The 24319-nt window shown below is 37.9% G+C and overlaps 1 protein-coding gene across 3 annotated transcripts in view; it reads left to right on the forward strand.

The window, feature by feature from the left end:
- Positions 1-23591, forward strand: part of ints6 (integrator complex subunit 6) — a 39047-nt gene extending 15456 nt beyond the window's left edge. For all 3 annotated transcript variants that reach the window (XM_028436843.1, XM_028436844.1, XM_028436842.1), the window contains 12 exons: positions 121-272; positions 1043-1195; positions 4321-4453; positions 4665-4759; positions 4847-4957; positions 19344-19559; positions 19750-19876; positions 19984-20126; positions 20425-20611; positions 20989-21357; positions 22060-22153; positions 22256-23591. In XM_028436843.1, coding sequence (XP_028292644.1) covers positions 121-272; positions 1043-1195; positions 4321-4453; positions 4665-4759; positions 4847-4957; positions 19344-19559; positions 19750-19876; positions 19984-20126; positions 20425-20611; positions 20989-21357; positions 22060-22153; positions 22256-22349 — 1874 coding nt within the window. In that variant the 3' untranslated portion in view covers positions 22350-23591. The remainder of the gene's footprint in view (positions 1-120; positions 273-1042; positions 1196-4320; positions 4454-4664; positions 4760-4846; positions 4958-19343; positions 19560-19749; positions 19877-19983; positions 20127-20424; positions 20612-20988; positions 21358-22059; positions 22154-22255) is intronic.
- The last annotated feature ends 728 nt before the right edge of the window (positions 23592-24319 follow it).

Consider the following 24319-nt stretch of genomic DNA (forward strand, 5'->3'; position numbering starts at 1 on the left):
AGAAACCATTGTTTCATTTTCTCATCTACTTTTATAAAGGGTTTAATGTCCATGTACCGATAATTAACAAGTAAGCAGATATTTACAACTAACACATCTTTTGTATATGATCTGGTGCAGATGCTCCAGCTGAGGCAGTGAAGTCTGGGCTTCAGCCTTGGCATTGTTGCCACAAGCTGATCTATGTCCGACCGAACCTTAAAACCGGGGTTCCTATTGGTCACTGGCCAATCCCTGAAGCTTTCTGGCCAGACCAGAACTCTCCCACTCTGGTAAGAAATGTGTAGACTAGGGTGACTTAAAAAAAAAACACAATGTTTGCCTATAAACAAATACATATAATTTTGTTTTATATAATGTATTTATTTTATTTATGCTTTAAAAATCCTTTCTATCAGACGATCATAGTTGCAGTTTCTGATTATTCTAATGATGATCTAAGACCGCTGCGCTGCCCATTCACAATATACCAGTATCACAATAATGAAATATCAGATATTTAGGTGTAAATGTTCCTCCCAGGTTAACAGAAGTAATAAAGTTAAACTATGTTCAGCTTTTAAAAACAATAGAGGGTGATCTTTTATGGTGGAGGGCAGGCGCTTACTCATATCACTAATGGGGAGAGTAGCCACCATTGAAATGATGGTTTTACCAAAAGTTATCTGTTTTCGGTTTTACCATGAAAAGATGTACATGAAAGCTGCTTCTATTTATTATTGATCATAATTATAATAATGAAATATTAAGTTATGAAAAAAAAAAGCCAATGAGAGGCACACATTAAAGAATAAGACAAATTAAGTTAAGTTGTGGTCTGATGACAGGGCAGTTTAAATGTATCTTCTGATTCAAATTTTAAATTTATTGTAGTATAAACACAAAGTTAGTGACTCATTTTATGTAGAGCAGTATTACTGCTGCATTAACCAGTCATCAGTGTGGTTGAAATAACTTGATTCATCCTGCTCTATTTCCAGCTCATTTTCATCTAATCTTGCACATCATTGACTGCTAAACTTGTCCTGTGTTGCCCATGCAGCCTCCTCGCTCCGCCCACCCTCACGTGCGTTTTTCCTGTCTTGATGCTGAGCCCATGGTGATAGACAAAGTTCCTTTTGACAAGTATGAGCTGGAGCCTTCCCCACTCACCCAGTACATCCTGGAGAGAAAATCCCCACACACCTGCTGGCAGGTACAGTGCAGCGCATCAACAATGCAACAAACTTTAACTGCTTGCATACCTGGTTGACATTTCTGCATCTTCAATCAAATTAAATATGTTTTTGCGTGTTGTTTTGAGGTGACAAAAGGTTTCAGGTAAAATTCAATTTCACATTTTTTCAATCCATTTTTTTAAATCACTCACCAAACGCAAGGCTTGCTTGCCAAATTAAGCTCTTCAAATACAGTCAATACACAGATTCTGCACACAATAAGAACCAAAGTAAAGATAATGCAATATTTATAACATAAAAGTTCATACAGTTCTGTTTCAGATGGTTGTGACTTAAATGTTTTGCAGAATGTCTACATTGTACATAATAATTTACATTTAATAATAATGTAACCCAATGGGGTACATAGGTTACAATAAGTTAGTGCAGCATATTGTTAAATATGCACTTAGTTGTTGTTGATATATATATATCTATGTATACACGGTACATAAGAGATGCAACAATACAGCCAGCCCACACCTCGTTTTTTTGGTCACTGTTAGGTACGGTCCTGATGGCTGGGGCCCTTAAAGTGTCCCCATTGTTAAGTGTTTTAAGTAAATTTTAAAGAACAGCAAGGGATAAAGAAAGATAGTTACTTTTTTCATTTTAAAGCTTTTTATTGTATTTTGAAGCAAACAAAATTCATAGACATTCATGTACAGGTATATGGTGTAATTTGTGATGGAAAATAAACACAACTTTTTGTAATTAATTAACACTTCCAAAGGACAGTCATGCTAAAAGTAAATAATGTCGTTGTCAGTGTAACTTTAGTGCATTGTGATTGGCTAATAACTCACTTGGCAGGTTTTCCTCACCCCTGATTGCTGACACACAGGCACAGTCAGGCTCCCACTCAAAGCCAATTTAGAGAGACGTATAATGCGCTGAACCTAGTTAAACGCAAAACTGTAAAATGCGCAGTTTACAAGTCAGTATTGAACCGTGGATGTCGTACCGAACGCTTCAATATATTGTTTAAAGTTTTTGCATGCCTGATATGTATATATGTATATATATATATAAAATGCTTTTAATACTCTCTTGATGGGTTGGATCTTGCTTCTGAAGTCTAAACTGAGAAACTGTCAAAGTAAATTAAATTTCATTGCAGTTATATTGTTAACAAAAACCTCTTTAGCCACTTGTGGATTCGTTTGTATATTTCTTAATACTGTGATGTCAACCTATCAGCTTGTTCCTTTAGTTCTTTAAAACGAGATTGCACATTGGTTTCAGCCACATTTTTGTCCTTACAAAATGTAAACAAAGTTGCATTTAGTCAAATTTAGTTGTTTAGTTGTTCAGCGTTCACATTCACTGAATATTATAAGCTGATTTTGCTCATTCCTCACTTGCTGCTGGAGCAAAGGTAACAACTATGATTGCGTGCTTCAGTCAGGTCTGCGCTCATACTGTAACGGACTGGGTTCTTAGTTCTGGTTATGTTCCACTTGTGTGTATTCAGTGGTTATCTGACGTGCAACTTTCTCTGCCAATGTGTGTCTTTGTTTACATGTGTTCTGAGTGGTGATTGGCTGGGAGGCTGGGGAAAGGGCGGGTGTAAGCGGGGAAAAGACTAGTGAACAATTCTGTTCCCACGGTAGTGTGATTGTATGACAGTGTAAGACGGTTCTTTGTGTGTTTGATCATTTATTTTTGGCGTGTTACTACAATCTCCATTAAAGCCTGTAAAACTGTGATAACAGCTCGAGTCATGTCATTACAATACCTTTTGGGCTGCGGTGAGTGTGTGCGTGCCCCCCCATTGCTGTGCGAGGCACCGTGCTACCAATCTACCGGCTGCAATACGTTCAGTAAAATAATGATTTACGTTGGGTTTGCTTCAGGCCCGATCTAAACTCTAGTGGAAATTCAAAAAATGCCTTGATTATTGCCGTTGCTCCTGGAGCAGTTAAGACATGCCCAGTCACTCTGACAACAGCCCACAGCTGGGCTGGGCTCAACACCTACGTACACACGCACACACAATCCTGACATGATGCGCACCCATGCACACACAGCCCTACAGACACTATAGCATGCACCTGCATGCTACAGTGTCAGCGTCAAACTTTAATGCTGATGTTTCCAATGACCTGGACAACTCAATTTCTTGAGTCAACTGTGATACCAATTAGCTTAACTAAATCTGTTATGTAATGGGTGAGGTCTGACACAGATAGGAAAGTTGTAGGAATATTTCCACTACAATGTGGCACACTAAGATCAAATGATATGGATACTGCATGATAGGATTTTGAGAATGCTGTGGGCTTGGCATTCCCACAATCCAACACTGCCATCACATGGACAACTATGGTACTACAAGATTCACTGTTCTCACAGTGGTACCTTGATATTTATTAGAAGTGCCTCTGACATAAATTTGGTACATCTTATTCTCACTTGCATTTTCATGGAAATGCATATTGTTACTAATTTTCATTCTGTCTTTTGTATGATTTTTTTTTTTCTTTGCTGGTAACTTGTCCTCCACTTTTTGTCCGATTTTACCATTGAGGGTACCTCTGCATTTTGAATACTTGGAATCTTGATATGTCCAGGCATTTTCTCAAGTTTATACTTATTGACTGAATTTTTTAACAACATTTTTCAGCGGGGTTGCTGTATCGACTCTTGTTAAAGGGCGCTTAAGGCCTAAAGCTCAGGCACTCTTATTTAATTATCTATTATTATTATTTTTCCATTTTACTTTACTTTATTTTAATATATTTATAATCTAATACAATATTTTTATTTGCCATTGTGTGTCAATGTCAAATACAGCATTATCACTTGCATTTTCTCTGTAAATACAGTTTGCGTAGTTCTACTTTTGTTTTTCTTTGTTTGATAGTTTTGTAGAGATCAGTCTTTGTTTGAAGGGAAAGTTGACCTTTTTTATTAGAGTGAAGTATGTGCAAGTTGAATGCTGATGCCGATAGATGATTTACATCCAAGGTACATTGAGAGTTGGATAGACTTTATATAGATTGTATTTGAGGAAATGTGGCTAAAACAAATCATGCAAGCAGATGTTTGTGTGCCTTGCAATTGGTTAAAAAATCTTTAATCTTCATCCTTGTTTCTTTAGGTGTTTGTATGCAACAGTGCCAAATACAGTGACCTCGGACAGCCTTTTGGTTACCTGAAGGCCAGCACAGCTCTGAACTGTGTCAACTTGTTTGTAATGCCCTACAACTACCCTGTGCTTCTGCCACTTCTAGGTAAGAACTATAGATTGTTCACACTAAACATATCCTTTCTTTACAGGGAGTAATTTACAAACTATAAGGGTTTTTCCCGAAGTAAGAACTTAATCTTTACATCCTTTGTGGCATTATAAAACATGGAAACAAATTGACTTTCAATGTGCCTGCATTTTATTAAATGCCAGCTAAAAACAACTCACTGTATTTTTCTGTTTGCCCATGGCAGACGACTTGATTAAAGTGCACAAATTCAAGCCCACTCTAAAATGGAGGCAGTCCTTTGAGAACTACTTAAAGACCATGCCTCCTTATTACATTGGAGTAAGTAAACTTCATGTTTTTCTTTTTACCAAGCTTTGTTCAATATGACTTAAATTTGCCTAATATGCCTTTTGTTTTCTTACACAGGCTTTGAGGAAGGCCCTCAGAATTATGGGAGCACCAAACCTGCTAGCCGACAACATGGAGTACGGCCTGAGCTACAGTGTGGTGTCCTACCTGAAGAAACTCAGTCAGCAGGTTTGTTGTTGACCATTTGTTCTTATTTGTTCTTTTACGCAATTTTTTGGTACATCAATCAATCAAAGCCACATTCGGCCTTTGGTGGAGTGAGGTAAAAGCAAGGCCAAATAGTAGAGTGTGACGCAATCAAACAACATGCAGTGACGCGGTGTCCGACGCACAGATTTTTTAAGCAATTTATTTGGGGCTTGTCATACAGGCACAGTTGTTAATGGTTTTTTTTTTTGTTTTTTTTAATAATTTTATTTATGAGTTGCAAGTAACAGACACCATTGTATACAAAAGTGTACAATTTCTTTTCTTTTTATACAGTTGAACAATTTGGACATAAAAGAAAAAAAAAACTTTATCCAAACAAAACAAAGAAAGCCCCCTCTCCTCACCCCAAACCCCCTGAGCCTCTTAAATAATTACAGTGCAAATATGACTACAAAATAGAGATGATGGAAATATACATATACATAAAAAAAAATATGTATATATATATACATGTACATTTACAGACGTACATCTGCACAGCACATACACCCCCACATATACACATGTCCACACACACACTTAAATGCACACGTGCAGCTACACATCTAAACACATGAATCATGCATGTGGACATCCGCATACCTGCCTGAATAGCTGTTATCAGCAGTACAAAATGGATATCGATGGCTGCCTACTCCCTGGTTGTTGATGCGGAACCGTTATGCTGGCATATTTTATAATGAATACGTTGTGGGGGGTGGTCATCTGCCACCGGTGGACCGACAGAGGGAAGTAGTGCTCACATATGACCCCACAGTGGGTGCTTACAAATAGACTTCCGTAGCTAGGAGCCCATCTAAATAGGAGAGCAATGGTCTCCAGTGGGAGTAAAATCTATTAGATGAGCCTCTAAGTGAGAACTTGATTATTTCTAGTTTAAGAAGAGAGAGAATGTTGTGTAACCAAACTTTGACTGATGGTGGTTGTGGAGACTTCCATAGCGAGGATTATTCTACAAGCAATAAGGGAGGCCATCAAATTATATTAATGTCCAAAACATCTGGAATTGTTTTGAAGAGTAGTTGCCAAAATTTGGACAGTTTAGGACATGACCAAAACTTATGAGTGAGATTGCATGGGGTTTGTGAACATCTATGGCAATTTTGGTTAACTGTGTCTGGATAGAGCGTTGAAAGTTTCTCCTTGCCATAATGTAATCTGTGCAGGACCTTAAATTGTATGAGAGAGAGTCTGGCGCAACTGGATGACGAGTTAACAGCCCTCAAGGCCCCCTCCCAGAAATCCTCAGAGAAATTAAGTTGTAGTTCTGACTCCCAGTGTATCTTGATTTTATTAACAATTGATTCATTCATAGGAGAGAGTAATTATAAAAGAATGAAACATGGCCTTTTGTTAAGGTTTTAGCCTTAAGAACCAAGTCTATTCCACTGGGTGTTGGAGTCTGTGGGAATGATGTAGTGTGCGTTTTGCAGTTGAAAGTACTGGAAGAAGTAAGATTAATTGATTGAAACTTGCAAACACACCATCCATATACAGGTCTCCCAAATTACATAATCCCTTTTTTTCTAAGGTAGCAGATCATAGGTCGGCCTTCGCTGGAATAAAGAGATGATTATTGCAAATAGGAGATGCTAGAGGGACAGTGAGCCATCCAAGGTGGTGTCTTATTTGTGCCCAAATTTTAAGCGTTCCAACAACAACCGGATTAGTTTGTTAGTTTGTTCACAGTGGCTGCCCAATAGTAACCAATAAGATTGGGTAGCCCCAGCCCCCCAACTGATCTATCCCTGCAGAGCAGTGTTCGATTTGCCCTTGGACGTTTGTTAGCCCAGATGAATGATGAAATAATACCATTTATGGCTGTGAAAAACAATTTGGGAAGAAACACGGGGAGGCATTGGAAAACATACAAATATCTTTGTCGTACTTTCATTTTAATTATTTGTATCTTACCTGCTAAAGATAACGGTAGATAATCCCATTTTTGTAAATCAAATTTAACTGCTGTTGTTAATGAGGTCAAATTCCTCTCACGCATAGTTCGTATAGATTGTGTAATTGTAATGCCAAGGTAATTAAATCCTGTGTTGGCTGGTTTAAAAGGAATAGATGAGGGAGGTATGTCTTTGGCTGATTGGTTTATTTGGAAGTATTCACTTTTAGAAATGTTAAGTTTATATCCAGATATGTGACCAAAAGAGTTCAATAGTGTCAGGATTTGTGGAATGCTTTTCAGAGGATTTTTGACATAGAGAAGCAGGTCATCTGCATATAATGAAACCCGATGTTCTGTGCCCCATCTTTCAATACCCTCAAATCCTGCCTTCCTTTTCAGAGCAGCCGACAATGGATCAATCGCCAGTGCAAACAGCAATGTGGATAACGGAGACCCCTGTTGGGTGCCCTGAAAAAGTGAAAACGGTGTAGAGCGTTGATTATTCGTGCACACTGAAGCATAGGGAGAAGAGTTGCGTAATTTAACCCATGAGATAAGATTACTATTAAACCCAAACTGTCACAGAGTAAAAAAAAGATATTCCCACTCCACCCTGTCAAGTGCCTTCTCAGCGTCTAGAGATAATATGGCCTCTGGAACATTGTAGGGGGATGGTGAGAGGATCTTATGTTAGAATATGAATGTCTTCCTCTTATAAATCCTGTCTGGTCATCTGAAATGTGTTAGTTAAGTTAAATTTTCTGCTATAAGTTTCATAGTGATTGACTTAGTTCATTTGATTTAGTTGATGTTCAGACAAGAAGATTTTGGTGACAATTCATTTTTTGACTCAGTCATGTTTAATTTCAGATACATTTTGAACATACATGAATATGTCTGCTAATTATAGCCATATCATACCACCATTAAAATAGTTTAACACTACAATTTAAGAAATAGAAGAATATAAGAAATAGAAAGAAAGAATTTTTTTTATTGGGGACCCATTGAATTTCCCAGTGACCCACTCAAATCCCCACCTGCGGGTCCTGAGGACTCACTACATTTAAAACCTATCAACATCACTGATCTACTGGAAGGAGTGATATTGGGCGGTAGGATTTACAGTTTAGTGGGTCTTTACCCTCCTTGAAAATTAAGGAAATGGAAGCTTGCGTTAGTGTGGGTGGCAGGGTGCCTTGTTGAAATGAATGATTAAACATGTCGAGTAAAAGTGGAGCTAACTGATCTGAGAATTTTTTAAAGAATTCGACCAGGTATCCGTCGGGATCAGGTGATTTGCCAATGTTCATTAATTGTATTGCTTCCTTGATTTTGGACAGAGTGTTAGCAGTGTCCAGTTTCAGATTATTTTGAGGTGAGATCTTGGGTAGGTCTAGATTTTCAAAAAAATTATTTAGTTGATTTTCATCCGTGTGAGATTCTGATGTGTATAGCTGGGAAAAAGAATTATTTGAAAGTGCTATTTATTTTGTCCGGGTCAAAGGTTATGGAGCCTGATTCTTCCATTATCTGGATAATTTGATTTGAAGCTGTTCTTGTTTTCAGCTGATGTGCTTATAGGCGTCCAGTTTTGTCATCGTGCTCATATACTAGTCCCCGAGAGCAAAGGAGGAGCTGTTTAGCTTTAGTGGTGAGAAGGAGATCTAGTTCGGTTTGGAGTCTTATTCTTTCTTTGTACAAGTCTGGTGTACCTTTAGTTGAGAGTCGGTTATCCAAGTCTCCAATAGATTCCTCTAGCTATTTCTGCCGGGACCACCGCAATTTATTTGCATGTGAAGTGAAAGAAATTATTGTACCCCTCTGATAGGCTTTGAGAGTGTCCCGTAATATAGACGAGGAGGTTTCATTATTTATATTCGTTTCACAGAAGAATGTAATAGAGTCAGAGATGTACTTACAGGAGTCGACATCTGCTAGTAAAAGAGGAGTCAGACTCCAATGTCTGAATCCTTTCGGTTTCATGCTAAAATGGAGGTCCAAAATTACTGTGGAATGATCCGACACTGTGATGGGTAAATATTGAGTGGAGACAATTGCTGAGGAAAGTTTTCTATCAGGAAATAGTCTATACGGGAGAAGGAACGGTGTACATGAGGAAAAAAAGGAGTATTGTTTAATGGAGGAATGTAAAAGTCGCCAGGTGTCAATAAATCTATATTGTGGGACATTTTGGTTGGTGTGGCTGATCGTGTGACAAACCTATCCAGTATTGGGTCAATTACTCAATTCATGTCTCCTCCCATTATTAGCAGATGAGAGTCTAAATTGGGAATGGTAGCAAATAGTGAGCTTACAAAATTGTGATTGTCCCACTTGGGAGCATAGACTGATACTAGGATTACTTGTTTTTTGTATAATTTCCCCGTGACAACAACATAACGACTGTTTGAGTCTGTCAGTACTCTATCTGGGTTAAAGTGTACATTTTTCCTGATCAATATAGCTGTGCCCCTTGTTTTCACGTTAAGTTGAGAATGAAAACATTTGTCAATCCAAGGCCTATTTAATTTTCTGTGATCAGCATTACATAAATAAGTCTGGGCCATCACCGCACGGTATTTAACCCATTCCTCGACGATCTCTGGAGTGTAATTCTCGAAGATCTAGATTGGTGACCCCCCGGTACTGGAGCTTCCGTCGGATTTTACGGGTGATCAACTCCCTGGTCTGATAGCGATGGAGACAGACTATCACCGGTCTCGGTCGGGAGCCTGGTTGTGGTTTGGCGGTGAGCGTCCTGTGGGCCCTGTCCAACTCAGGAGGAGACTGTAGAATCTGGTCACCAAGTACCTCTGCCAGAACGTCGGCAAAGAAACTTGTAGGTCTGGGGCCTTTGATGGATTCAGGCAGGCAGGCCGATTATCCTAATGTTATTTCTGCGGCTGCGGCCCTCCAAATCGATAGCCTTTGCTGTTAGCTTGGTGTTGCTAGCCTCAATAGCTCTGTCATCGTTGACTGTATTTTGTCAAGTCTCATTTCCAAAGCAGCGAATGAGGCTTTAAAATCGGCTGCAAGGCTGGCTCTGTGGGCCTCCAGCATGGCGGCTATGCTAGTTAGCGCTGGGTCGCTATTAGTCGCAGAGGCATTCATTTTTGTCTTTTTTGCCAACTTTGTTGCCTTTGACATCTCTCTGGGCTGGTTGAGGTTCAGATATTAGTTAATACACTCGTAGCAGGTTGGGGTTTTGAGGAAAAAGTAGATTTTCAAAGTTGTAGCTAGGGCTGGGCGATATATCGAATATACTCGATATATCGCAGCTTGTAGTCTGTGCGGTGTTGAAAATGACCATACCGTTAAACTCGCGGACTTTTTTTTTTTTTTTTTTTTTTTTTTTTTTTTTTTAAATATCTTAGTGGCATTATGCACAAAAGGTGCACTTAAATTTAGTGTTGTTTTGAAATGTCATCTTAATGACAACATGCACAAAAGGCACTATTTGTTTTAAAATATTGTAGTGGCATTATGTACAAAAAGTGCACTTTAATTTTGTGTTTTGAAATGTCTCTGTGACAATTTTGCACAGAACGTGCACTTTCTGTTGACAATTTTATGTTTGAGCCACTCACTGTTTAATAAATACAGTTATGTCAACTTTGACTTAGTTGTGATATCCCCTTTTTTGCATGAAAGTTTAAAATTGGCATATATTAATGCAGTATGATCAAGAATGTTTTAATGTAGACATATAGAATCATCATACTGGTGTGATTTTGTGCATCAAAGTGTTAATTCAAGGGTAATACAAAATATCGAGATATATATCGTGTATCGTGACATGGCCTAAAAATATCGCGGTATTTATAAAAGGCCATATCGCCCAGCTCTAGTTGTAGCTGCGGGAGACAGACGACGCACCCTATCCCATGCTCACCCAAACCGGAAGTCCCAGTTGTTAATGTTTTTGTCTGTATAAAACAATTTTAAGATGTCTCAAATGTCAGTTTTCTTCTTTTTAGTTTGAAGCTGAAGTACTGTTATTGGGATATGTTGTGTACCTGTATAAGTGTTTGTTGTTACAAGCACACCATCACTGACTGCTAAATACAGAGCCACCAGTGCCCGTTTAAATTTGCTGTGCTCTGTCCCTTTTTCGTGTAGCGCAGCGGTGCTCCGTGAAAACTTGATCAGCTTTAGTCATCTTCCCCTGCTCATTGTTCAAACTGTTGTGCCTGGCTAACTAAGAATAACTCAGTTCGTGTTGTCCTTTAGTTCTTTTTATTCCAGCCTTTTGTCCGTGCCTTGTAGGTACACATTCATAGTCAGCAAGTACAACCAATTCAGTGGAAACTTACGGTTCACAAAATAAAAGTCAGTTGGAGAAACGTTATTAGAATGTTACATTTGAACAACATCGCATCAGAGCTACAGAAGGTCTATGGGACAAGTTGTTCTGTTGTGGATGAGACCATTGATGCCAGGGATTGTAGAGTCTTAAACATAGTAGGTTAATGATAACTTCTGATACTGTCAAATATTCTGACCCCTACTGGTTAAATAACTGATGCATCCTTGTGTCCATTTAGTTTTGTGTAATCATTACGTTCTGGAATGATGTCATAATAATTTAAATTGGGTTAATTTAAGCTAATGCTGCCTTCACACCGAATGCGTCTTCTGCGGCACCGGACGCATCTGCCGCATGAAACGTACTACAGGGTCCGCAGGATCAAAAAATGTGCCCAATCATACGCACATCTGATGCGAAGCCCCACCCACCAGCAACACATCCAACCCGGTGAGTTTCACTGCCTGCTGAAGCGAGGAGCTGTGCTCCTTTTTTTCCTCTCATAAACATGAACCACCAGTGAAAAAAGCCGGTGTGATTAGCAACTAATGCTATCCTAGCTCAGTGCCGACTTTCTTAGATGAAAACTACAGAGATAACTTTTACCTGTTACTACCACCTCTTCGCTGATTCTCCTCCGCGTCAAATCCTTCCTAGTCCGGTCCCGGTTATAAAGGCCGTGTCATACAGCTCCAGGTGATCACGCACAGCTTCACACACAGCTTCTACTCTGCTCTTTGTAGACGATGATGGCCAGTCGCAGGAGTTCAATATTTTTAAGTCTTGCGGATATGCATAAAATCGGCAGCATGCTCGTACGGCCAACGCACTTGACGTGTGGATTGGACCGCAGTGGAAAGATTTTGCATCTGCTATCCATTGACTTTGTATGTAATCTGGACGTACGGACATTTCGTGACGCATCTGGTGTGAACGCAGCATTAGTTGATCAAAACTTAATCAATAAACCTGATCAGATTCAGTACATCATGATCCCTGAGAGGAAATTGGGTGACATTAAAGCTGTTCTCATACATCTTTATATGACATATAAATACTTAAAAAGGAGCAGTCAGAATAATTCATGTCACTACAACTTATATCTACTTTTTAATTTCTTACTTTTTTTTTGACATACATTTTTTTATTTATAAATTTTTATTTTGTTTCCTCTCAGGAGTTAAAAACTAATATTTTCTTTAAAAAAAGAAAAATATATAAAACTTACAGTCCCAAGTTTTTAGATATGTATACAGTATAAACAAAAAAAATATGCATACATAGTTGTATATTAGCAAAGTAAATAAACAAACAGATCAACAACATTGTGCAACATTGTGCATTCACCTTTCTTTTCTTTTTTTTCTTTGCCCCCCTTTTTTCTCCCAAAATTTTTCATACAGAAGAAACAAAATAAATCAATCAATCTTTTATTTGTATAGCGCCAAATCATAACCAATGGTATCTCAAGACACTTTACAGTAGAGCAGTCTTAAGGATGGACTCTTCATTTTATGGATACACACATATGCATATATACGTATATACACATACATATGTATCCCACACCCAACATGAATTCATCATGGCGGCAAGGAAAACTTTCTGTTAAGCAGCAGGAACCTTGTGTGGATCCCATTCCTATGATGAACAGCCATCCACGTTATGCTGTGTTGGGTGTGTGCAGAGGAAAGAGACAGAGTTGTTGAGACTCTGTAACTCCACACTGAGGATCCCACAGACCTGCAAGACAAAAGCCAGAAGGAGTTCAGGAGCAAACACACAAGGGAAGAAGCAAACATAGAGGGAGTGTTTGAGAGAGGAATGGGACCCTCTCCAAAAAGAAAACTAAGACAAAAAAAAAACACACACACACACAAGAGGTGTACATAATACAATGATATGATTGTGTTACAGTTATACATGTAATAGAGAGGATCATACTAGGGGTGGGTGATATGGGAAAATTATCATATCACGATTTTTTTATTTGTACGATCACGATTTTATCACGATGTTTTTCATTCAAATCATTTGGACTATTTTAAAGTTATTTACTAATAAAACAAACCAATTCACCTACTTAAAACTGTATATATTATAATTTAATAGATAATTTTTGAAAATGTATGTAAGCAATTCATCAAACTGGTTCCAAGTGCAATTAACATCAAACAAAAAGGCTGACATGGTATTTTAGTCACACACAGTCTTTTTACTTTGTTTAACTAAAGTGGCGTAGCATTAGCTTTAGCAACACTTGCTACATAACAAGGCAGCATATCAGTCTAGTGATTTCTATTTGTTATTGAGGTAACACTCGTATGAATAAAATCCTACTCTCAACAGTGTTTGAACTCCTCATTTCACACAGTTTAGACAATAATATCCTTTACAAGATGAAACGTTACTGCTTTGGTTACATTAGGCCTGGGTGATATTACGGATTATTCTTCTGCCCTGTTTAAGCGCTTAATAATTCTTTGGTGTCTGTAATGCTGACATGCTGATGAGTAGTGGTGCAACGGATCAAAAAAACTCACGGTTCGGATCGTGTCATGGATCGGATACTTTTTCTGATCAGCAGAAAAAGAAGAAAAAGACCAGACAAATTACTGTGCGCTCCAATTTATTTTGTAGAACACTTACTGCAACCTTTTTCTGCTCATTAAATATAAACAACATTTAACTTGAGGTGTCAATCCAACGCTTAAATAACATTTTGAATCGTATAAAAACAAATTAAAGTGCAATATAAGGCATGACACCATCATCTTTTAAACAGGTAATTACCTGTAATTACCATACACTTAAGTGTATAGAGAAAAGAAAAAAGTTATGACACCTTCTTTTTTAAACATGGAGAGTGAATTAAAAACTAGCCTATGCCCACATCATCAAAAAGAATGAAAGAAGGAAAAAAAAAAAGCAGATCTGAGTTTATAATTTCAAATTCCTACAATAGTCAAGGATGGCCATCCGGACTAGAGCTAATATTTATTTAATAAGAGCTTTAAAAGACATAGATGGAGGAGGCATGACGCCGCGCACGCACACAGAGCTGTTCCTTTCTCTTCCTCCCTCCGTGTGTGTGTCTCTCACTTCAACTTCAAATACACGACCAGGAGCACGAAAAACACGTGCGTGCGTGCGTGTTTGTGTGTGTGTGTTGGCACGTCGCCTGAGCCAATCATAATCGCTCACCTTGTTTTTCGCCCACCTCCTCACAACAGCTGTCAGAAGCCGGGGATACTTTCGGGTAACAGTTTATTCAATCAATACATGTAACGCACCGCATTTAACGTTCAGTAACGATAACAGTGTTGTAAAGGCTTAAAAAGTACTTAGTTAGATTACCCCGTTACTGAATAACAAACGCCGTTATTTTAAACGCCGTTATTCCAAACACTGCTCACGACACACCTGCCACTACACCTAACTACTGAAAATAGATAAGTTTAGTAAAAGTTAGGCAGATACACGTGGATGGACTGGTGCACATAAATTTAGAATGGATTCTCTCTCCCTGTGTGTGGAGAGTTGGTGGATCAGCCTCTGTGGTATGATGGTGTTGATCCTCTGTGGATTGGTTGGCGTACTGATGTGGATCCACAGTGACCTTTATCTGGGTCATGACCAGTCTCTCGAAGCATTTCATGACTAGGGCCACAAGCCAATAGTCATTCAGGAATGTCACTATTGAGCCTTTGGGGACAGGAATGATTGTGGTAGTCTTCAGGCAGGTGAGGCAGCTGCCTGTGTGAGGGAAGATGTTTGTCATCACTTCAGATAGCTGGACTTCACAGATCCTTAGCACATCCCCAGGAATGTTGTCTGGGCCAGCGGCTTTGCCAGGGTTAGTCCTCTGCATAGTCCCCCTCACCTTGCTGTGATCATGCTGAGAGGCTCTTCTCCTGGTGTTGCGGTGAGTCTGGTGGTGGAGGGAAAGGTGTGAGGGTCCTTGAAGTGGCCCGTTGAACCGGTTGAGAGCGTTGGGCAGAGAGGGGTCTCTGAGACATTGTGCACCCCTGGTTTTTAACTACAGAGCCAAGTCAAGTGAGGTGAAACGAGTTGGCTCTCTAAAATAAACTCTTACCTCAGTAATATGGTAGAAGATGGATACCCGACAGCCCTACAAGACCCAACAGTACCAACAGATATTGGACAGATATTTAGAAATGATGTTGGGGTTCAGGCACAGTCACATTAGTGTTACCGTGCTGCGTGCACCAATGTGCTTTTTTGTTGACATTTCTGAATGCCTTCCTTGGAGGAAGCTGGATTGATGCCTGTGTCGGGCTCTGCTCAAGTTCAGTTGGGAAGATGTAACCGAAGCAGTAACGTTTTATCTTGCAGGATATGATCCCCATCTTAACCGAGGAAAATGAGGGGTTCAAAGGACTTAATGGATTTTATGACCATGAGTGTGTTAACTCAAAAACAAATTGAAGCATGATGTGCTGCCTTGATATGGTGCAAGTGTGCACCTCACTTTAGTGTTGTGTTTAAGTTGTTTTTCATTTTGAATTAAGCAAAAGAAAAACACTCTGTGACCAAAAGAACTTGATGTTTTGTAATGTTAACTGTAGTTGGGACACTTTTGCTTACCTACATTTTAAAAATAATTTTTAGAAGTACCCTGTTTTAAATAACTTTTTCTTCTTTTTTCGTTTAGAGCTATTTTAAATTTGGTGAATTGATTTGATTTACAGGTAGAAAACTTCAAAAATAGTCTAAAAAATCGAAATAAAAAATTGTGATAAAATCATGAAAGTTTTTTTTTCCATATTGCCCACTACAAAAAAATGAAAAAGGCTTGTGTATTTTTGGAAGAAGTATCTATCTCAGCCATCCTGATATTCCAACTGTTTTTGAAAGATAGACATCAAATTCTTAATTGATTGAGCAAGAGCTCTCCAAAGCAGAGGGTCTCTCTCGAATTGACCATGCTAGTTCTTGATGTCTCTAAAGATTTATGCACTAACCCCAACCTTCAAAATTAATTAGATCAAAGCCTATTTGACAAATCCTAATTCATTATGAAACTTTTTATCAATACCTATTTTTGAAACCCCAGGAGGTTTAAATTTTTTTTTTTTTACAATGTAATTATATTATATGCAAGTTTCCAAAATCAAATTTTCATAAACTGTTACTTGTGCATGGTTTACAAACATCACTTTTCATCATAATAGTATTTTATATAACTAGTACAGTGCCTGTCAGAAGTATGCATTCATGTGGGAGCTTAAGTAGAGTAAATTATGGCCAAATCAGTATGTGTTTGAAGGTTGGATATACAAAGAGGTGTACATACTCTGTAGTGTTATGAAGGGGTTTATTATTAATGATAGATGTGTTTGTTGTTTTTTTTTTTTTTTACCCCTTTTTTTATTTTTTTGGTTTGGTGTATTTTTTTTTTGTAGTGTATGTTTTTTGGAGTCATTGTGTATTTTTGTATCTTTCTGTTGTGTTTTTGTATAATTATAGTTTTTGTTGCCATTGTAGTGTGATTTTGGAGTCATTTTGTGTATTTTTGTGCATTTCTTTTGTCATTTTGTGTATTTTTTGTATAAATATTTAGTTTTGTGTATTTTGAGTCATTTTCATATTTTTGTTGTATTTTTCTGTAATTTATGTTTTTTGGAGTCATCTGTATTTTTTTTTATCTTTCAGTTGTCTTTTTGTATATTTTTTGTACAATTGTTTTTGGTTGCTAGTAAAGTGCCCATCGAAAGTATGCATTCATATAGTGGGAGTTTAAGTAGAGTTGTCAATTATGGCCAAATGAGTATGTGTTTGAAGGTTGGATGCACAAAGAGGTGTACATACTCTGTACTCTGTGTTATAAAGGTGTATATTTGTGGGTGCAAAGTAAAATAGTGTGTGTGATTTCCCTGGTTTAATTCTATGAGACATGAACATGATAAATGTGTTGTTGTAAATTATAGTTTTTTGTTGCCATTGGAGTGTGATTCTGTTGTCATTTTGTGTATTTTTTATCTTTCAGTTGTCTTTTTGTAAATTTTTTGTGTAAGTGTTTTTGGTTGCCATTATAGAGTGATTCTGGAGTCAATTTGTGTACTTTTTGTATAGATCTTTAGTTTTTGTTTTAATTTACTCATTTAGTATATTTTTATTATAAATAAATAAATACCTTGTGTGTGTGTTCCAGGGAAATGTTTGAGACGCTGATAACAAACTCCATAGACATTGTAGCGCCAATCAGAAAAGTAACAAAACTGCGCAAAACAAAACTTAAAGCTCCAGACTACATGAGTGAATAAGTACAGTAAGTAAATTAAAGTATTATCTACAATTCGGCTGTCATTTTTTACCTTCGAACCGAGTGGTCAGAGCTTAGCTTCCATGCACGGCACCACAGAGAATCCGCAGTTTTCTAGATGGAGTATTGAACGGGTTGGAAACGTATCTGCAAAAGACTCACCAGTGGCCGACGGTTTCAAATGATCTATTCCGAGAGCTCCTGTGTCTCGGTCTAAACTATCTTCTTCTCTCTCACTCGTGTGTTTATAGTCCTTGTCTGCTTGGCTGTGTGCGCAGCGATTGGCTCTGGCTGCACACGTGACTCTTGCTCGGTTGAGGAGCTGTGCAGTGATATAGATATAGATGGTGCGCTAGCGCCCCCTCACACCCTGAGGTCAAAAGTTGAATAGGTTTCATTTCGGGGTCGTCCAGAAGTGAAATAAAATTAAAATAAACATTTTGAAATGACCAAATTACTCCAGAATAACAGATACACACACTTGGGGTATTTGGAACCCGTTGACCAAGTTTCAGGTCGAACTTGCACCGCGTCGGGGAGATATTTGCTCCACACACACGCACGCGCACACACACAGACCATCCTTGCTTTTATAGGTAGATTAAGAAATATTTTTAAACACAAAACATTGTATTATTTTAAGAAGTGGGTTGACGATGAAATCATATGGGTCAGTCAGCTGTTTAACAAAGAGGGTAATTTGTGGTCTTTTGTTGAATTTCTAAATTCAGTATACTGGTACATCACAAATGGTAAGCTATTGTTTTTGATTCTGTTCCATCGTGTGTGAAATTCCTTATCTCACCATCAATTGCTTAATTTAATTATCAGAATTATTTTTCAGCGTTGTACATAGGAAATCCTAATCCCTTCTGTACAAAGACAAACAGTAAATGTAAACAAGAGAAATATTGTTCATAAGCCTGCTTCTTATTTCTTTTTCTGGATTAATGTATAGTATGGTGTTTACTGGTAAATAACATGGCCTTCCAAAAAATGTGTAAGAATTGTCTTTAAAAATCTTGCAACAACATTACCTTGTTAAAGCATTTGTTGTAAAATTGTACATATTGTTACCTACGAGGAATCCATTCTTCACTTGACAGTACTACCATTTAAAAGGAAGGTTTTTTTTAGGGTTTTGTTTGACTTTGATTAAAAAATAAAATGCTAAAATGGACAAATGTAGTTTAAAATAATATCAATAATGCCTTAAAACTTATTGAACCCAATGACACAAATCAATTTGAGACCTCTTTCCTCTTCTCATAATGCAGTTCTTTAAAAAAATTATATGAAGATTCTTTTTTCTGCATGCTGCTGTTTTTAGGTTTCTTTTCTTAGTTTAAATCAATAATTTTAGTGTTTTTTTTTTTGTTTTTGTTTTTTTTTTAAAAACTCACATTACTTCCCACTTCAACTTAAATTGTATATAACCTTAATGTACAATTGTCTATTGTTCACCTTTGAAGAATGTCGACTACTCTGGTTTGCAGGTATAGGCATATCTGTTCAATAATGTACTATTTTTCATATATCTGTATGGCTCTTTTTGTTGACATGGTGAATAAATATAAGGAGGAGACCACAGTTGGCCTAAAAAAGTACTGCAGAAGGGGTTCAGCACTTGGTGACTAATACTGTAGAGGGGTTAAATTGTCAATTATTAAGCCTCCCCCATGGGAATGGAACCAAATTATAATAATAATAAAGGATAGAGCTGCCACAGAATTACTATATCATACAATTCACTCACTTTTTCTGCTCTCTCCCTCAATAAGTTAAGTGAATGCAACAATAATCTGATGCTGTGTTGTATTAACTGTAGTAACTAAATTGCTGAATTTTCCAGACAAAGATGGAGTACGATCGCCTCATCGCCACCATTGGTAAGAAACCCACACCAGAGGCAGGCATTAAAGTGCGGTGGCGTGGCAGTAGCATTCCTCTGGCTCATCGCCGAGACTTCATTCAGCAGCTGCAGAGTTTGACCGGAGAAGCACCAACTCTGCCCATGGAGCTGAACCCCAAAGAGTTTCAAGGCTTTCATCTTGCTCTGCTCAACAAGGTAACGATGGGTTACTGTTAACTTCAAAATAAGGACTTGTCATGGTTACACACTTTGGATTTTTGCTATATAGACTGTCCGCTTTTACTGTCAGACTTGGACGACAAACCTTCATCAACATTCTAATAGGAAATCATTTTTATTTCAATTCAAATAAGAAGCATCATAAGACTGATGTCCTCATCCTCAGGGTCTGAAACCTCAGAGCTTCAGAAATCCTTATGACATCCCGAGAAGCCATTTGCTTGACCAGCTGAGTCGAATGAGGAGAAACTTGTTCAACACCACCGTCTGCGCTCTACGAGGACAGGACTCTGGTAAGTTGGTGTAAATATCAATTTCCTCACAGGCTGAAAATGTGCCTGGAAGACATTCAGTCAGTAATGTATTACATTTCTAAATTTGTGTATTCTCATTTCTCAAGACCAACTTCACAGTGTGCCAATTGCCCAGATGGGAAACTATCAAGATTTCCTCAAAGCTGCTCCTCAGCCACTACGAGACGCAGACCCTGAGCAGCCCAAACGTCTGCACACATTTGGAAATCCTTTCAAGCTGGATAAGAAGGTAAGGATTAACCTGATTTCAATTAATTTCAAAACAAGGGGGCCCAAGATTAAACTTATCTGACAATGTAAAGGTAATTACTTTTGACATTTTAAACAATAAAACTATGGTCCCATGTTCAAGGGCGGCATTCACATAAACTACCAACTTCACCCCTTTGTAATATTCACTTCTAATTAACAGATAAACTTAACTGTTTAGAAAATAGCATTGGTAAATTGCTTACATTTACTAAAACGAGCACAATTACCAAGTAAGGAGAAGTGTTTTTGCTTACTTACTGGTGCCTCTCCTGCAGGGAATGATGATTGACGAGGCAGATGAGTTTGTGACCAGCCCTTTGAACAAAGGTAAGAGACCAGCAGAGGGAAACAACATGCCCGGTGGAGGTCCAAAGAGGCGGCGCTGTATGTCGCCGCTCCTGCGTTTGGGTCGGGCTTACACTCCCCCAGTGTCCCCTTCCTCCAGCCCCCAACATTCAGCAGGTGAGATAACATGCCAACTGTGCCATCTCATCACTGAAGCCTTCATTGTTGATTTAAGCTTTAGTTATCTTCCATCAGCCAGCAGTTCTCAAACTTAGATTTAACTTCAGAACTATATCCTGCCTTTTTTTTTAAATCCAAAAAGAATGAGCAGGTTAAAGCAACATTTTTTGACATTTCAGATCATAATATGATTCTCTTTACTCGACTCAAAGCCAACACTACATTTGTAATCTCAAGGCCCAGCGGTGTAATTTAGCGCACAAGAGCGTCAAAACTGTCCCATGAAATGACACTGCTCGGGAGCAAAAGGTTAATGAAAATATGACAGGGGCTTGCTTTATTATTAATTGTATTGTGGCTGTCCTCTCCTTTAGACATGGACAACGAATCACCCATAACTGAAATCATCATTAACCACCTAAATCAGAACCACTACAACTCAGATGGAAACTTCGACCTGGATGTCCATCACCCATCAGGTCCAGCTGAGCTTTTGGAGAACAACATGGCCACAGCAACTTATCCTCAGAATCTTCAGCACATAGAGGAGAACGGGCAGCCACAGGGAGGAGAGCCATCGCCACCAGGAAGCAAGGGAATGGCGGACATGGTGCTGATTGAGGACCAGCCACCACGCTACTTGTCACCGACGGCTCTGAAGAAGCACATTCACAGTGAGACGACAAAGGTCAACAACGAACTGAGGGCGCTCATTACCAAGGAGATCAGAAAACCTGGCAGACGTGTGTATTCCTTCTGCACTCATGTTACATAAAGGGTGTTAGAGACGGTTTCCATTCCACTTAATTACTGTGTTTTATTAGGATTTAAACAGGTAATCCCTTGGTTTTTAACTCGTGTTGCCTTTATTGCTGTGTTTTTTCTTTCATATTCTCAGATACATTTTATTCTCTAATTAATGACAAACAATACTAAATAAATAAACAATACCAATTGCATATTTGCAATAAACACATGCCAGGGAAGAATAATGTATAGTGCACACACCGATTCCCATTGGTGTGTGAATGAGCGGATATGTAAAGCACTTTGTGACCTCTGTTTGTGAAAGGTGCTGTATAAATAAACATTACTTACTTACAGTTGATCAGAGGTAGTAGGTGAGTTGAAACAGATGAAATTTGAGTTAGTGAGTCAATATTTTAATGTTTAATTTTTTTTTTTTAATATGCTGTTTAAACTTCATTTGAATTAACTCTGATCTTTTCAAGTTTCAACATGTTAATTTTATAATATCAAATGAATGAATCCATTTTATTTACTTTTTTTTCCCTTTCAAAATATTGTATTGATTTTGGATGACATTTTTGGATGCAATCATTTGACTTGCTTACCCCCGCTTCTGTGTGGAAATTATATTAAATTAAGGAACTAAAGGACCAACAATATTATGAAGGAAATAATGAGTGCACTTTGCTTTTCAGATTATGAGAAGATTTTCCTCCTCTTAAAGCAAATCCAGGGCACTCTGGAGACCCGACTCATTTTCCTTCAAAACATCATTAAAGAGGCAGCCAGGTAAGAGGTCTAAATCACATCACCCCCTCCTCATTACATGGACCGTAAACCAGGGGTTTTTAACTGTGTTTTCAACACATTTGTTTCTGTCCTGTCTTAAAGGTTTAAGAAGCGTGTTCTGATCGAACAGCTAGAAAACTTCCTGGAGGAAATTCACAACAGATCCAACAATATAAACCATGTGGATATAATCTGAGATCTATCCATTCCCAAACTGCACTTATTTTGGATGGAGCAGAACTTTCCCACACATCCAGCCCCAGAACAAAGAAGAAAAATAGCATTTAGCTCTTAAACTGTCTTCTTCAGTGCAATCTTCATGTATTAACACAGGTGATGGTGTTGTTGGAAGACTTTGGAAAAATCTGATCTGAAAAAGCAAGGAAAGATTTAAGTATTTCATGGTTTCTTTCTGAACTTCAATAATCTCCACATTGGTCAACACTAAATGACACATAATCATCTCTCCACTTTTAAGGAGGGGTAAATATCCAACTTATTCTTCAGGGAGGACGAGTTATTAACCTGAGCTTGGTTGTGTTTTGAACAAGTTTGGAAACATTCAGACAACTCAGGTTTTTATGGGGTCATGAATCGGTTTGTTCACTTAATGCCTCATCTTTGAGACATTTTCATTCAGGGAAAGTCCTAATGATTTTATTTGGTCAAATAAATTAACTTTTATGTTAAACCTAAAATGTACACTCCAAGAGCAACACTCCCATAGCTCTTAAAATCTATAAATTAGCTCCAATTTAAACTTCGACTTGTGATAAACCGCCACAATATTAAATACTAACTGATGGGTCTGTTTTCTTGAAGTGAAATGAATCAGTTTTCAGAGCTATCCTGATTGACTACAACTCCTAATGATGAAACAGCTAAGCAGGAAGTTGTATTTGTAATAGCAATAAGTTTGAATCCTTGCCTAAAAGCCAGTCTAAATATTAATTAATATCCTTAAGGGTCTGATATGCAGCAACCCAGATGTTGCCAAATAATTTGACCTATTCCTCTATCAAAGCTTATCCCTGCTATGAACCCCAAACCAACCACTTCTCCCCATAATTGCACTTGTGTATATTTGATAAGCCCTATTTGATGTAATTAGAATGAAAAGCTACTTTTTTCCTGCTTAGATTTTTTTTTTCTAAAATAGAATCAAACAAACAAGCAATGAGAAGTTGATTTTTGGATTCAGACGGCAACTTTCTCCCTTCTCTCCCTCAGGACAGGGACCAAAATCTGCCATACTGTTTGTGAAGCGGCCGCTACCAAAAGAGTATTTTGAATACACTGTAAAGCTGTAAATAACCTTAGAGTAATATTTAAAGACAAATGTCTAATGGAAAATTGTCGTTTTGTAAGTATTTCCATGAATAAAGTTTCTATTTTACACTGTGAAAGGCCATGTAAATAAAATCTTGCATAAAAATGAGACTCTTGGTGCTTTTTAAATGTTTTGTTAATTCATCAACTGTGAAGTGAAGTGGAATAAGAAGATAATGTCAGGTTGGAAAAAACTTTTTTATTTACAGGTATGTACAAAAACAATGTCCCTCTTACTGAAGTAGCTGCAGACCCTTCTTTGGTCCACAAATAAATACTAACTGCTTGTGATCCTCAGGGTGCTTGGTAAGCAGGGTTTGTGATTCGGCCCATGAACAAGATGGATCCTGAAGAGAAGAGGAAATGTAATTATTCTGCAAGCATGGATTTTTATTAGTGATACCAATTTGGAAGTTTTGTGTTCTAATTGCTACAGACTTATCGACTAATACTTTTTCACGTTATCTTTTTCTTTTTTGTGTGTGTGCATATGTCGTCCGAGGTTAACACTATGAAGTATAATCTTTTTGTGACATGAATACATTTTTTGTATTTTGAAAAACAAATTAATGTTTATTCTTTTTGCTTAATTGTGACTACCACTTGAGGAAAGGGTAAACCAGACAAAGTGTTTCAGCTGTGAGTGCTGAAACTATGCAAAATGCAGGATGACAAACACTAAATGCATGACATTTTATGAACAGGGATGTCAAATCCTCGAGCCTACATAAGCAGAGCATGAAACGGGGCTCTCAAGTTTCGAACTCAGTTCAGAGGGAGACTGCAGTGGCAGTTAGGGTACAATCTGATAAAAGACAGATTCGTACAAATAAAAAT

This window comes from Gouania willdenowi, chromosome 21 (genome assembly GCF_900634775.1).
Source record: "Gouania willdenowi chromosome 21, fGouWil2.1, whole genome shotgun sequence".
Classification (NCBI taxonomy): domain Eukaryota; kingdom Metazoa; phylum Chordata; class Actinopteri; order Blenniiformes; family Gobiesocidae; genus Gouania; species Gouania willdenowi.